This window comes from Pyrus communis, chromosome 14 (genome assembly GCF_963583255.1).
Source record: "Pyrus communis chromosome 14, drPyrComm1.1, whole genome shotgun sequence".
In the NCBI taxonomy this organism is placed as follows: domain Eukaryota; kingdom Viridiplantae; phylum Streptophyta; class Magnoliopsida; order Rosales; family Rosaceae; genus Pyrus; species Pyrus communis.
Window position 1 is genome coordinate 24,408,485 of NC_084816.1, and position 15,805 is coordinate 24,424,289.

General features: G+C 34.4%; 1 protein-coding gene across 1 annotated transcript; it reads left to right on the top strand.

The window, feature by feature from the left end:
- The first annotated feature begins 7,963 nt into the window (after positions 1 to 7,963).
- Positions 7,964 to 15,500, top strand: LOC137716593 (potassium transporter 5-like). Its single transcript, XM_068456041.1, has 8 exons — positions 7,964 to 8,158; positions 8,416 to 8,641; positions 11,786 to 12,034; positions 12,903 to 12,953; positions 13,054 to 13,314; positions 13,755 to 13,922; positions 14,053 to 14,307; positions 14,512 to 15,500. Exons 1-8 carry the CDS (start codon positions 7,964 to 7,966, stop codon positions 15,498 to 15,500), a joined length of 2,394 nt encoding a protein of 797 aa, XP_068312142.1.
- Positions 15,501 to 15,805: the final 305 nt, after the last annotated feature.

Below are 15,805 nucleotides of genomic sequence, written 5' to 3' on the forward strand. Positions count from 1 at the left end.
AAAGATAAATTTATATATTGAATTGGGTTTATGAGGGTAGTTTAGGTAGTAAATTTAGTTTTAAAGAGGTATTGATAACTTAATTAAAAGTAATATGAATATAATGAGTAAGCTGGGTGTAAAAAAAAAATTATATGAGTTCAAATAAAATTTCTCATGTTCTTTTTCTAGGACAATATAGTGCTAATTATACTAGAATGCTGGTGACTGCTTAAACAATATTATTAATTCATGTACTATATTATTAATAAGGATAAGAAAGTGAAAATTACCCTATTACTAAATAACATATATGTTATATTTTAAATTTATAATCATATAAATATATAAAAGTTAATGTTGGTTTGACCACAAGATTCCATAGTTAAGGATTGTAGCATTACAGTACAACAAGTGCACAATTTCTGATTATAATATATAAACAGTGGTTATGGTAGTAAAGTAGAAATTACTCATCCTTAAACCACTATCGTATTGAAAAGAACTGAAGTTAACTGGGACTCTGCTAGGTGTCACATGGAGACATGAACCATATGCCCCTCCTCTCTGTTAGATTTATGGGTTTGGGAGGAGATTCCATGAAGTAAGAGTTTTCTTTTCTTTCTATAATCTAAATTAGTTATTTTAAGGAAATTTCCCTTATTGGGTTTCTTTTAAGCTAGCGAACGAGGTTGTCCACTGTGGAGACATACACACCCACCGGCTCGCTCGTTTTGCCATTCATTCCGAAATTGATTGTACTTGGTTTGAGCAAACCCAAAATGTTATTTATAATTTGCTTGTGTGCTGATTAGCCTTTTTGACTTTATCAATGAAATACCACGTCACTTCTTCTTTAAAAAAAAAAAAAAAAAGTATCGACTCACTTGTCATACAATAAGAATGTATACAATAATTTATTATCTTTAGGCTTTTTTTTTTTTTTAATTATCTAAAGGCTCTTTTCAAAAAAGTGTTATTTTATTTAAAGCCCACTAGCAATGGTTATGGTGTCTGCGCCTTGATACTGAGTAGGTAACTCAAGATTGGTAAGCTCAGATGTCATGTGAGAGGTTGCTCTAGTATTAGCAATCCAAAATTGATCTGGTGGAGCTGAATGGTGATGATTAATATGCATTGCACTGAGTGAAGGTGCATAAGGCCTTCCCTGATATGCAAAATTTCCTCTGTGATAACATTGAATAGATGTATGCCCAAATTTCTAGCAAATTTGGCATTGAACAGGTGATGATGAGCTGCTTGAAGAATCTGTATGCCTTCGAAAACAATCAGCTGCAATATGACCTTTTTTTACTACAAATCTGACATGTTGGGATTTCTGAAGGATGAGCAAGACAGGTAGATTGATATGGTTTTGGAGCCCCAAGAATTCCAGGGTTATTGTTTGGTGTATGAAACCTTGACCCATAATTGTAATTGAATTTGCTTCTGCCTTTGCCCCTATAGTTATTGCCTCTGTATCCTCCATTGTAACCACCATTGTAATTCCCATTGTTATAGCTATATTGATTCCCATAAGAGTAGCTTTGATTGTTTGAGTTGTTGTGTTGATTTGATTTACTCCCAGAAGATGAACTATAGTTACTTGAATCTATAGAGTTAGAATCAAGAACCAAGGCTTTTCTTTTTGAAGTCTGATTAGCTGCCATCATTACTGTTCCAAAAGACAAATTTAACTCCAAAGATTGGTTGATAGTTGCTTCTTCAGCAAGCAACTGAGATCGAAAATCTTTGATAGAGATACCATTTTTCCTTCCTTTGATAACACATCGAAAAGTGCTGTATTCTGCAGTGAATTCCTTGAGAGCAATAATGATGATATCATCATCTTCAAAGACAACCTCAGCTGCTACAAGATGATCTCTTGCATCTTTAATCTTTTGCAAGTACTCAGAAACAGAATTAGAACTTTTCTTGATGTTTTGAAGCTCAATCTTCAATTGGAAGATACTGGCTTTTGTCACAGGAGAGAATATTTCCTTAAGATTCATCCACATTTCATTAGAACTAGTGTTGCCAATGATGCAAGACACTGCTGTGGATGACAGAGTTGCAGTAATGAGTTGCATGATTGCACGATCGTGCATTTTCCAAACTTGGTAGGCATCTTTTTCAACCGCTTCAACAGTTGAATCTTTGACAAATCTTGTTGGACATTTCTTAGTGCCATCCATGAAATCCAGAATGCCATGTCTTTCAAGAAGCAATGTGATCTGAAAGCTCCTTATGAGGTAGCTGGTGTCATCCATTTTCACTGTAACGGATGTTGATATTGTTGGAATGAGGTTAGTGATTGGCAATTGAACAATCTATAGTTGTGTTATTGTAACCATTGTTGCAGAGAACAAGAAATTTCTTCACTGATGCTTGTAATCGAATAGTTGATCTACCTGATTGGGAACCCCAATTTTCTTGTGTATTAGATGATGGGATTTGCCCAATTGTATCTCAAAAGTTGTACAAACTAGAGGATTGAGAAGAGAGAAGAATTCAAGAGGAATGTGAAAGCGCCAGATCGTATCTTGGCTTTGATACCATGTAAGAAATGCAGAAGAAGATTTTAAAGAGAGAGAGAGAGAGAGAGAGAGAGAGAGAGAGAGAGAGAGCTTGATAGCTTTGTGAATTGATCTTTCTTGATTACCAAGTAACAATTAAAAAGTGTCTTATATACTACCTTATTACAAAGCTTACTTGTTAAGCTAATACAATGTGCAACCTCCTTATTTCAGCAAACCATACTTCTAACAACCTACAATTCCAACAACCTTTATTAACAACCCTCTCTATCCATTGACATGTGACATGATCTTAACCATTGTTTCCTCTTCACTTGAATCACTAGCTTTGATATTCTTACAATGTAGTCGATTGAACATCCGTGATATGTCAGCAGCATGTCTGATTAGTAATATCCTATAAATAGCCGTTTATATGCGCAAGTCTAGTCACTTAGTCCAAACTATACATTATTTAATTTGCTCTAATCAAGCATACACTTGAGTTACTAATTAAGGTACGAAGAAAATAGGCGTGGGTGTCACAATAATTGGAGCGTACCTTGACTAAATTAATTAGCATGACAATCGGATCTAGGTCATATACACGTGTAAATATTTGTCTTTGAGACTTTGAGTTGGATTAAGGATCTTCTTTCAAAGATCATATTTATTAAAAATTACTCAAATTTGTTGTTGGATTAAGAGTTTAGGGTTTCGTTGTAAAATTGTATTAATTCATTTTCTTCACTACAAATGAGTGTTTTAGTGGTTTTGGATTTGTATTATTTTTAGCAATGATCGTCTATAAATGATGTTGTAAAAGATAAATAGTTTAGATTGTTAAAATACATTTCGGAGTGGACCTTACAAAAAACATATGGAAAAAGTTGTGTAAAAAAAGTGGTATTATGGAACCACCCCATATAACTATAGGAACTAACAAGTTTGTAACTTAATACGGCGCAAATCATTTACTTGGACCCGCTCGACAAAATAATCCCATGGTCCAAATTGTTCACTTTTTAAGTTATCATTCTTGGACCATTGTAAGAATTCAATCAAATCGAAAATTATTTAGTCATTTAATTATTATTTTAAACATTTTATTGTTTATCGACAAATGTTTGTTCATCTATTTATTAGATCACACTCATATAATTAAACAACTTCCAATTCTTGTATAGTTGATCTTCCAATGATAACATAAAAATTATCAGTTTAGATTTATGAAAAGTTAATATTGTAGAGTCTAGATGAGTGGTTAGTTTTATCGTAAGCTATTAATTGATTAGCATTTCGGGACTCCTCCATATATATAAATTTGGTGCATGTGAAACGGCAAACAAACCGAATCGGCTAACAGGTTTCTGAGAAAATTCGAAAATTCGAAAGAGCCTTGTAAAAACTAGAAAGTAATACATAATATAATTCAATAGGACAGATGCAAACTGAAATAATTAATTAGCATAATCAATCGGAGGTTTTATGAGAAAGTCCAAACTCAAAAGAGCCTTGTAGAAACTAGAAAGTAACATATAACATAAATTAATTAATGAGACAAATAAACAATAAAGTAAGGTATAGTAGAATCAAAAGATCCTTTCGGATCTTGAAGTCCGGAGTTAATGGTAGAGGATTCAGTCCGGATATTTTTCATCAAAGGTTCAGGATCAAGTGATTCGGGTCGTTGAATTTTGATCTAACGGCTACAATTATTATAACTTTTAGAGAGACCCCTTGTTTATAGCCGTTGAATCAAATTTCAACAGTCCGGATCCCTTGATCCTGGACCTTTGACGGGAGAGATCCGGATTGAAAGAGAGACTAGGACCCTTAATTTGTGTAAGGTTGTTCAGTTGTTGAAAATAAATCTCACATTGATGGGCGCAAAGACCTTGCATGAGTTTATAAGTTAGTTGGGTTACTCCCCATATTGCCAATTGTTTTTTATGGTGAAACATCAACTTTCTTCATGGTATTAGAGCCAGGTTGTCCCATGTGTGTACCCAAACGGCCACACACGCTCCACGTCACCCCCGTTATGTTGTTCACGTGTTAAGCTTAAAAATTCGCCACATATGAACATATGAAGGAAGTGTGTTAAGAATAAATCTCACATTGGTGGAAGGAGAGACCTTGCATGGGCTTATTATAAGTAAGTTAATTTTATGGTGGAACCTCAACTTTCTTCATCAGTAACATAGACTAATGTGGCCGTAGAATTTAAAATGAGCAGTCCTAATCTCAATTCAAAATTAGTTGAATCAATTGGACAGAGTGATCAAACGGGAGCATGGTTTACTGTAGTTTTTTGTTTGCTTCTTTTCAATTCTGCGTTATTTCAATAATAACTACATAATTACTTCTTCTTCTTTTCTTTTTTTTTCAAGAAAAGGTGACATTTCATTTCATTCCAAAATCAGACAAGCTACATAGTACAAGGAAAGGAAAGATCCTCCACAAGGAAATCACAAATGATAATAGGAAGATCATCAAACCAAGTACAATCACCCTCCGAGCCGCGAATGGAGAGCAAATCTAGCATAATTGCTTCTAATTGCCATGACAAAGGAGACAATCATCAAACCAAGTACAATCACCCCCGGGCCACGAATGGAGAGCAAATCTAGCATAATTACTTCTAATTGCAAGGACGAAGGAGACAACAAGCGCATGGCGTCTGGGATTCTGCAACTTAAACATTTTCTTAAGCAAACAGTATTATTAGGTTAATCCTAGATTCTGATTATATATACAACGTTGTTCTTAGCCCAAGACTATGAGATTCATATATATTGATTTCCACTGCGAGAAAATATAATATGTTCAATGACAGACACCAAGTCTATGGTTAATTAAATTATCTAATCAACTCTTAGGGCTCGTTTACTAATCCGTAATCAAAATAGATGGAATTGGATTGATGGGGAATTGAATTGAGAAGAAGTGAAATCCAGATTTTCATTAAAGCTATTTACTACAGTTTTTTGGATCGGAGTATAAATGGTCATGTTTGAATATAAGTTGTTTACTAATTCACTTGAATCGGAATGAAAATTTGTATGATTACTAGAATGGCCTTTATTATAAATAAATATTTTATAAGAACTTATAGGAAATCAAGTCAATTGATATAAAATTAAAAATTAAAAACTAACCAACCAAACCCCAACCCAACCGTTCTCTCTATCTCTGCCTCAATCATCTTTCAACAATTTGAAATTCACGGTGGGTTTGAGGCCTATGGGAAGTGCTGGTTGTGGTGATGTAATTTCTTTGAAGTTTAGTTTACGGGGTATTTCGTGTTGATTTGAATGTGAGGAGTTTGGTTTTTAACATTGTGTTAAAAATAAAATAACTAAAATGGGTTCTTCTTCAGCTTTCGCTTGATCTTGTTTTCTGGTTGTCGTTGTTGTTGAGGAAGATGATGGTGGGTATGTGGCCTTGGGAAGACATGAAGGGGGCAGTAGTGAGGGAGAAGGAGACAGACTAGCCCTGGGCACGGGTGCTGGTTTTATCATTGGAATTTCAACAATTATGTAAGGGCATTATGGGTATGAAAAATGGATTCCCCATTCCCTCATTCTTCCGGAACTCAAATACCACTTACTATCAAGGGATCCAATTCCTCCAAAGTGAGGAATTGAATTGTGTGGGTCCCACCATATTTTTTATTCCTTAAAATTTAGTAAACAAATGAGTGGTTTGTAATTGGAATACAATTCCATGTTTTGATTCCCATTACGTGTACGTAAACGTGCTCTTAATGTAATGATATATTTCTCTTTTTAGTATTAAAAGATATCTCAATTTAAATTTCTGGCCACTCACGTGTCAATAAAATATAATTGACTAAACGCCAGCACAACAGTTAAATTGAAAAATTAACTGCATAATTACTCTCATGACACTGTTAATTCCAGCTATACTTTGGAAGATCCGATGAACTTTTTTCTCTCAAATTCTTGGTGAAATATTGTAATACAATCAACATCGATCTAATTCGTTGGAAGTTGGCATAAAAGCCATAAGGCTTGTTAGCAGTAGCAATTGCCACACAAGAAAAATTACCAAATTTGGCACTTAACGCCTGCTGATTGGCCCTACCGCAGCTAAACAGCATGTAGTAGAATTTTGACAATGCCAAGGAAGAGCTTTGGTTGTGCCATACCATGCAGCCCTAAGTCAAACATTTGTTGCTTTTCTCTGATACTTCCAAAAGCTTAAAGCCTGAATCCTTCTCATGTCACACGTGACGACGATTACGTACACATCTTCCACTAGAAAACTGTCTGTGACTTTTGCTTTAAGCTAGCTAGCTATCCGATTATAACTATGCAAAGCAACAAATTAACCGTGATCAGTGTTAATACAGTTTCTTATTAGCTGAAAATTTAGCTTAATTAGCTATACATTCCACCTGTTTCACGTACTTAATTATTTCATTACACCACCAGTTCTGATTTTCATGGTTATTATCCTATACTTTTTTCCTCAGTCATATTTGTGCAGTTGTGGGTAGACTGTTTGCCTTCTTCACATGATATCATTTCACCGTATAATATTATAATCTGAATCATTCGTTTTCTTATCATTATCTACAAATCATCTCAAAAAAATTTTTTGTACGTCTCCGAATGACATGTATAATTTGAAAAAGTGAAAAAGTTCACAGGCAAATGTAAGTGCAAATGTTGCTAGCATTTTTTAGTAAAATATGGTGGAGGCACAATTGGAATATAAAATAAAATTTACTTATCAAGAACTTGAATTATTGGCCATTTAACTACTTATCCAAAAACAGAAATATCTAATTGGGCAACGTGTATTACAATTCCTATGCCAAAAGAAAAAAGAGACCAAATTTAATAGTATTTTAATTTTTTTTTTTCAAACAAACTTTATACAATATTGATTATGGATGGTAGAGACGGAAACATGGAAATTTCAGAAGTGTGAAAAGGGTAGCTTAACTTCTGTTTTATATGTCGTATTAATAAAAATTAAATACACGTGTTGTAATTTGTGTAAAATAATACTGCATAATAATATTTTTTAATACAACAAAAAAATCTCTCGTCCTACCTAGCTATTGTTCTGCTAGTACCATGAGATTTGTTTCTATATTTTTCATTCAAACATTATATGTACATATGCCAACCATGCGTAAAAATATAGGTCAATGTATATGAGTATAAAAGTAAATGAGTATATGGGAGTACGCGTATGAGTTGTGGCCTCTTCCTTAATTTGCCTTTAAATATCACCTTCTATCCTTACATCCAGGAGAACACCTCCACATACTTGCGCACCCCAAGATTTCAACTCTCTCTCAAACACCTAGCTTGCTTTTGCTCTCAAAGAGGAAACTACCTACAGTTCTCTCTCTCTCTCTCTCTCTCTCTCTCTCTCTCTAGAAATTAATTTGAGTGTGTGTGAGAAGTGGCTACCTAGGTGTTATAGAAATGCGTGATGAAGAGGTACTAGTGGAACACCCTACAGATCAAGGAAGCCAAGATCTTCAGGAAGTTTCTGATCATCATGATCATGGTAAGGATCAACTCAAGGGGAAGAAACTTTCATGGCAAAAGTTGCGAAGATACGACTCCTTGGACCTCGAGTCACGCAGTTTCACAGCTCCCCATGGCCATGCCTCCAAGGTCCGTCTCCATTTTCTTATGTTATTTAATAAAAATAGTACTATTACAAGTTGTTTTCAACAAAAAAAAAATGACGAGGTTTGGAATTCAATTCTCATTTAACATAAGTTGTTTTCAACCAAAAAAATATGACAAATTCGTTATTTATTGGAGTTAAACTTGAGATTATCATTTACAAGTACGGAGACATACATCCAAACTTAAGTACTAAATGACAATGATTTCATGTGATTTATTTTCTTTTGGACTTTTTTTAGGGCGCGGGCTGGGCAGTGATAATGCAACTGGCATTTCAGAGCATCGGAATAGTTTATGGGGACATTGGTACATCACCTCTGTATGTGTATGCGAGCACCTTCAGCAAAGGCATCAACCATGACGATGACATTTTGGGTGTTCTTTCTTTGATCCTTTACACTCTCACCGTAATCCCTCTCATTAAGTACGTTTTTATCGTCTTACGGGCCAACGATAATGGCGATGGTAAGACTCCATACATCTTCTACATCTGTATAATTACAAACAAAACAACATCGATCACTTATTAAATCCTTCCTACTTAACTATATATTCTTGTTTCCGTGGGGGGCAGCGCCAGTTGTTGTTTTCAAATGCCCCGTATCCTTATCTCTTTTTAGGTTGGCATAACAAAGAAAGAGAGTGCCAAGAAACAGCACATTCAAAACAGCAGCCATTAATAGCAAACAGAAACCTCACTGAAGCTCAAAGACACCACCGCCCTAATCCAAACACTAGTCAACCAAATTCATATATCTATATAGATATAATTAAAGAGTCTATTTTGGATTAAATTACTCGATTTTATTTAAAATTAAATATTTAAATATATATACACACACACACACGCATTCCCCTCTCTTCCTGGCCTCATCCCACACCAAAAAAAAGAAAAAAAAAAAACAAAAGAACACATAGCCCGGACCTGACCTGTAGGTCCGCTAACGTAAATATAATTAAACTATTCTCAACTTTTTCATAGGAAATAAATAAATATAAAAAGGAAATTTAAATTCCGGTGCCTCATCAGATATGGTTAGACTCAAACCTTCTTAGTTTGCATATTTTGGTTGCTGAGGTTAATTTGTCAAACTTCTTATAATTAAACTATAAAAAAGAATGAGGAATTCCAGAATGAAGAATTCCCTTATAAATTCTTCCACTTCAAATCCCTAATTTTGTCTTTACAAAAGCCCCAACCTAACCCGTGTGATTTTCTGACCACGTATAAGATCAAATACACAGATGTAGGTTTTTTGGGTAATTTTTATTGAAATCAATAATATGTTATCTAGCAGCAAGTAATTCCCTACCACAGTGATGGTGAAGAGTGTTGCCCTTGCACCATGGCAAAGAGTGTTGCCCTTGCACCATGGCAAAGAGTGTTGCCCTTGCACCATGACATGGATTTAGATTTCATCGGTTCTCTATTCTAACATCTAATTTAACAAATCTATCGTTTGACCAAAAAACAAAAAAACAAATATATATATATATATATATATATATATTATCTGATATAGCCTAATACCCAGTTATGATAGTTTTTTCTAAATTGCCAATTCAATCATAGTCTTTTCTATTTTTCAAAAAAAAAGAAAAGAAATCAGTCTTTTTTAATAACTGATATCAAAAAGATCTTTATAGGGGATCGAAAATTAGTAAGCAAATACAAGTTCAGTCAATTGCTTTCGAAAAAGCGTTTTATCTTTTGTGTTTCTTGCCACTTAATATTAGATTCGATTCTGGTCAAATGTGTATTTGAATCATATTATTGTTAGTTTTTGTGAGGCTAAACCGACATCCTCTCCTTAACATAGGTAATATCGTTTGTTAAAAAAAATATTTGAATTCTCTCTTACTCATGAAAACACAGTTTGATTTTTTAACCATATTTCATTTGATTCTAACCCATAATTATATTATACTAACAATACGCTTCGTTTGAGCAAATGTACTCATATTTGTCAATGGAGTAAATATGCCCATATTGGCCATGTTGCTAGGAGTTTAAGTGTCTTAATTTCTTAGTTGTGCGAAATTAACTTCAAATAAAAAAAATAAAAAATAAAAAAACTAATGAAAAGGACTTCAAAACTTTATGTTTTAATAAAAAAAATCATCCTATAACTTTATTTAATTATAAGGACAAGAGAAAGAAAACAAAAAAAAAAAAAAAAAAAAAAAAACCGAACTAAAGGCGCATGCAAAGAGCACCCAACCAATCCTTCAGTTGCATAACCCTTAGACATAATCCAAGCATATTTTATTCCTCTAAAATTAAAATTTCAAATTGAAGGGGGTTCCGATTCAGAAGCACATCTGGGGCAGTATGATTGGGAGGGAGTCAATCAAGTGTGGGTTGGGATGGTTGGGGGTAGGGGTGGGGCAACATCATTGACAACATCGTTGGACTCATCACCCATTTTTCTAGTAATGGTATTGAGCTATTAGCCATGAGTGACTTTAACAGAGTGGACGTTGATCCCTATCATGTTTTTTTAATTTATTTATATATATATATATATTTTAATCTTTTTATTGCATTTTGGTGAAAGAACTTGAAAATATGGAACGAGCATCTACCATTAAGTTTCATAAACAGTGTAGTATCATTATGTTTCATAAACAGTGTCATACCGTTAAGTTTCATAAATAGTATAGTACCGTTAAGTTTCATAGACAGTTTATGTGAGAGGTGCGCAGGTCCGCACGTCAGTTTTTTTAAATATTAAAATTATGTCTTTTTCATTAAAATTTAAGAGTTTTTCATTAAAATTTAAGTATTTTTCATTAAATAAAGTTATAGCATCATTTTTTTTATTAAAATAAACTTAGTCCAAATCCTTTTCATGAAAGTCTCCAAAATAAATTGGTCACTAGAGCAAATATAACGCTTCAACTCCCAAAACCCAATTTTGTTTTGATTCAAAACTTCTTCGGATATTCAATCAAATTACTCACATTCAACCTTCAACTCCATAGCCACCTCCCTCCGCCAAGATTTCCATTGCCTTGAAGACTGGTATTTTTGGAGGGGAGATGGAGATTGAAAAGGCAATCAGAGAGTGTGATGATCGAAGGCTTAAGACCAAGTACAACAACGCTATCTAAGTTACTCAGAGAGCTCTTGCGCTCTACTCTATTGAAGAGGTTGCATTCAGCTCTAATGGGGGAAAGGATTCAACTGTTTTGTTGCACCTACTCAGGGCTGGCTACTTTTTGCATAAAGGGGAGCAAAGCTGTTCTAACGGGGGTGTAAAATATTTTCCAATGCGAACGATATATTTCGAGTGCCCATCTGCTTTCCCTGAAATCAACTCGTTTACTTATGATACAGCCACTACCTATGGTTTGCAACTGGATATCATTCGCTCTGATACCATATTAACTACATTACAAAAGATGAAGAATTGGTACAGAGGAAGAGAAAGAATTGGTAGAGAAAAACAAGAAAGATTGTATTGATTGATTAGAGAAAATGTATACAACTGAACTTAAGAAAATGATAGCTGTACAATCCCTTATATAGTTATATAACCCAATTACAATAATACCCTTCTAACTATATTTTTGTTATATCAGTTATTAATTTTTATATTTTTGCAGGAGGGACGTTCGCACTATACTCTTTGCTGTGTCGATATGCCAAGGTTGGTTTGACTCCAAGTCAACAAGTGGAGGATCGCGATGTTTCAAATTTTCAGCTTGAGTTGCCTACCAAAAGAGTAAAGAGGGCATCAAGGCTTAAATCTTCATTAGAGAACAGCCCATTCGCCAAAGTCTTTCTATTATTCGCCACCATGCTTGGTACCTCCATGGTCATTGGTGATGGTGTCCTCACTCCTTGCATCTCAGGTTTGTCAAATCTTTAATTAAAAAGAAAAAAAAGAACGTATATATCTATATCTCGCGTCATTTGACATGGTTGCTTGATAATGTATATAAATATATATATATATATATATATATATATATATTATATGCTAGAATTCTTGAAGCATATCCTTGTTCGAAAATTCTTTTTATATTGGATAACAATATCAATGTTGAGACCATCTTTGTAGTTTTGACAAAAATCTCTCTACTTCCATGCTCATTGGTGTCACTCGAGTCATGACCCTCCAAACTCCAGTGCTTCATAGAATGCCTCAAAGAGGAGTTGCCATTTTTATTAATAAAATATTACCTAGCCAATTACATGTGTATAATCATGTGTATTTGCTAACTACATTGGCTATGGGTCTACTAGTTGTTGCTACTTCAGTAGAGAAAGCTTTTTCGCTATGAATATTGTGAAAAGTCCATTGCGTAACCAAATGGAGATCAATGGTTGAGTGATAGTATGATGGTTTATACTGAGAGCAATGCTTTTTCTTCCATTGATAATGAAGTTATAATGCAGCATTTTCAAAATATCAAAATCCATTGTGGACAATTGTAACTTGTATTGTTATCTGTTTTATAAATTATGAAAGATGGAACTATGGTTGATTTCTAAGGTTATTATATGTCTAAGAAATATTTTTAAACTTTTATATGTGACCCTCCGAATAATTTTTTTCTGAATCCGCCATTGGTGTTACTGACTGGAGCACTAAAACTTTGAGTCATTAATTCTGCAATAAGACAAAATCAGTAGCGTCCCTTACTCTGGCATGATTATGTACTCGATTTCTTTTGACTTGAAGTTGTAACAAATTTTTTTGTTCCAATTTGATGGCAGTTCTTGCGGCCGTTGGAGGAATCAAACGAGCCACATCTGCAATGACAGAAGGTATTGATAATTTGATACACATATTGTTAATTTGTGTGTGGTATGTAAAATGGATAGTGAAAAATAATGTAATTAATTCTAATTTAATATGTGTGTACAGATCGGGTTGTTTTGATATCAGTAGCCATCTTGATTGGTATATTCATGGTTCAAAGATTTGGAACTGATAAAGTAGGCTACAGTTTTGCACCAATTATTTGCATTTGGTTTATCATGATTGCTGGAATTGGTGTCTACAACTTCATCAAGTTTGATCCGACGGTGGTCAAGGCTCTAAACCCACAATACATAGTAGATTACTTCAGGAGGAACAAAAAAGACGCTTGGATTTCTCTTGGTGGCATTGCCTTAGCAATAACAGGTTTCCAATTTACTTCATTCAAAAATTTAGTAGTGTTTATTTTGGATTTTAAATGAATTTATAAAAGTCCAAGGGTATTTAATCAACATTTTTAAAGAGTTTATACAAGTTCATAAAAATGCAGGTGTACTCAATCAAAGATTTTGAAGGAATTAACTTATAAGTCCACGTGGATTCAATCATGATTTTGATTTAAAAAATTAAGAATTTTGATGAATTTTGAGGAATTCCATATATAGTGTATCACTGTATTTTAGATTTTAGCAAATCTAGTCTTTCTCCCATCATATTTTGAGAGAATTCACTCAAAATTCACATAAAATCTATGAAAACTCAATTAAAATTCCATGAGTTTATAACTCTTTTAAATTCTTCAAAATCACTAATTACACACCAAAATATTTATTAATGAAAGCGTCAATTACATTCACAAATTGCAGGAACTGAAGCTTTATTTGCTGACGTGGGACACTTCACAGTGCGATCCATTCAAATAAGTATGTGCGCAGTTACTTATCCAGCTCTTGTATTGGCATACGCTGGACAAGCCTCTTTTCTTCGCAAGCACCATCTTATTGTTGAAGATACCTTCTTCGAATCGATACCAAGTAAGAATATAATATTATAATAACCTTTTACGAGCTAAGTATCAAATCTCCATAATATCTTAATGGGTACGATGTTAAGTTTTTACCCATACGTCTCGGATTTTGTACTAATTGTGCTGAATGCATGCAGAACCTTTGTATTGGCCTATGTTTGGAGTGGCAGTAATGGCATCAATCATAGCTAGTCAAGCTATGATTTCAGGGACTTTCTCAATAATCCAACAATCACTATCATTAGGGTGTTTCCCTCGTGTGAAAGTCGTGCACACATCGACCAAGTATGCCGGACAAGTTTACATTCCGGAAGTGAACTACCTTCTCATGTTAGCTTGTGTTGGAGTCACTTTAGGGTTTCGAAGCACTGAAGAGATCGGCAATGCATACGGTAATGTTCTCTTGACAAACTTATATCATCAAACAAATGCTTTTTTCCTTTTTTTGGATAAATTCAAACAAATGCTTATGTTGCCATATCGATCTAACCCTGAGCCACGGTCTCACATTCAAGAAAGAGAGTCAAATTAATACATGGTCCACATTCAAAGTCTGACAGGAAAAATTTTCTGTGTCCGTACGGAAATATATACAGGTATAGCAGTGGTGTTTGTAATGACGCTTACATCATCCTTCCTAGTGCTAATCATGATCATGATATGGAAGACCAACATATTCCTCGTCATCTCATATGTTCTTGTCATTGGAAGTGTAGAGTTTCTGTATCTAAGTTCAGTGCTCTACAAATTTAACCAGGGCGGATATCTTCCCCTTGCGTTTGCCACAGTGTTGATGTTTGTAATGTTTGTGTGGAATGATGTGCATCAAAGGAAGTACTATTACGAGCTTGATCACAAAATTTCTCCCGAACAACTCAAAGAAATCTCCATTGATGCAAACTTTTCTCGTTTGCCTGGCCTCGCCGTGTTCTATTCGGAACTTGTTCAAGGCATCCCGCCGATCTTCAATCATTATGCTGCGAATGTTCCTGCATTGCACTCCGTCCTTGTTTTTGTCTCAATCAAATCGTTGCCTATAAGCAAGGTTCCGTTGGGAGAGCGCTTTCTTTTTCGGAGAGTGGAGCCTAAGGATCTGAATGTGTTCCGATGTGTTGCAAGATACGGGTACACGGATGTTCGCAATGAGAACGAACCCTTCGAAGTATTGTTGGTGGAAAAGTTGAAAGAGTTCATAAAGAATAGTTTTTGGATATCTCAGAGAAATAATATGCATAGTACTAATGGGGAGATCAAGTTTGAGATTAAGGAAGAATTCAAAGACGGGACTTTGGCGAACGGTGGAGAGAATTGGAAGGAGGATTTGAAGAAGCAAGTTGATGATCAAGATGAGCAACAAGATTTGTTGGACAGAGAGATTGAGGCAATAGACAAAGCATGGAGGTGGGGAGTTGTTCATTTGATTGGGGAAAATGAAGTGACGGCTGCCAAAGGAGCTGGTCTAGCGAAAAGAATTTTGATTGATTATGCTTACAATATCTTGAAGAGAAATTTGAGGCAGAGTGATAAAGTATTTGATATTCCTCACAAGCGCATGTTGAAAGTGGGCATGACTTATGAAATTTAGGGCAAAAGAAAGTGGATACAAAGATTGGGTACATCCTTGGAGAAAAAGTTACTTGGAACACAACCTTGTACACCAAGTGTTACAATAAATTTACTGAATTTTATTTTAAAATTAATCGTCATAATAAAATTTACTGAATTTTATTTTAGATGTATGCAACCAATTGTTTTGTAACACTTAGTGTACCGAACCATATTCTCGGTACACTAAAAATCTCTCTGCATCCTTGAGATAAACTTATTAAGGTGATTAATTACTAGCTACATCAAATAGAGAAATAAATCTAGTAATTGTTTAGAACACTA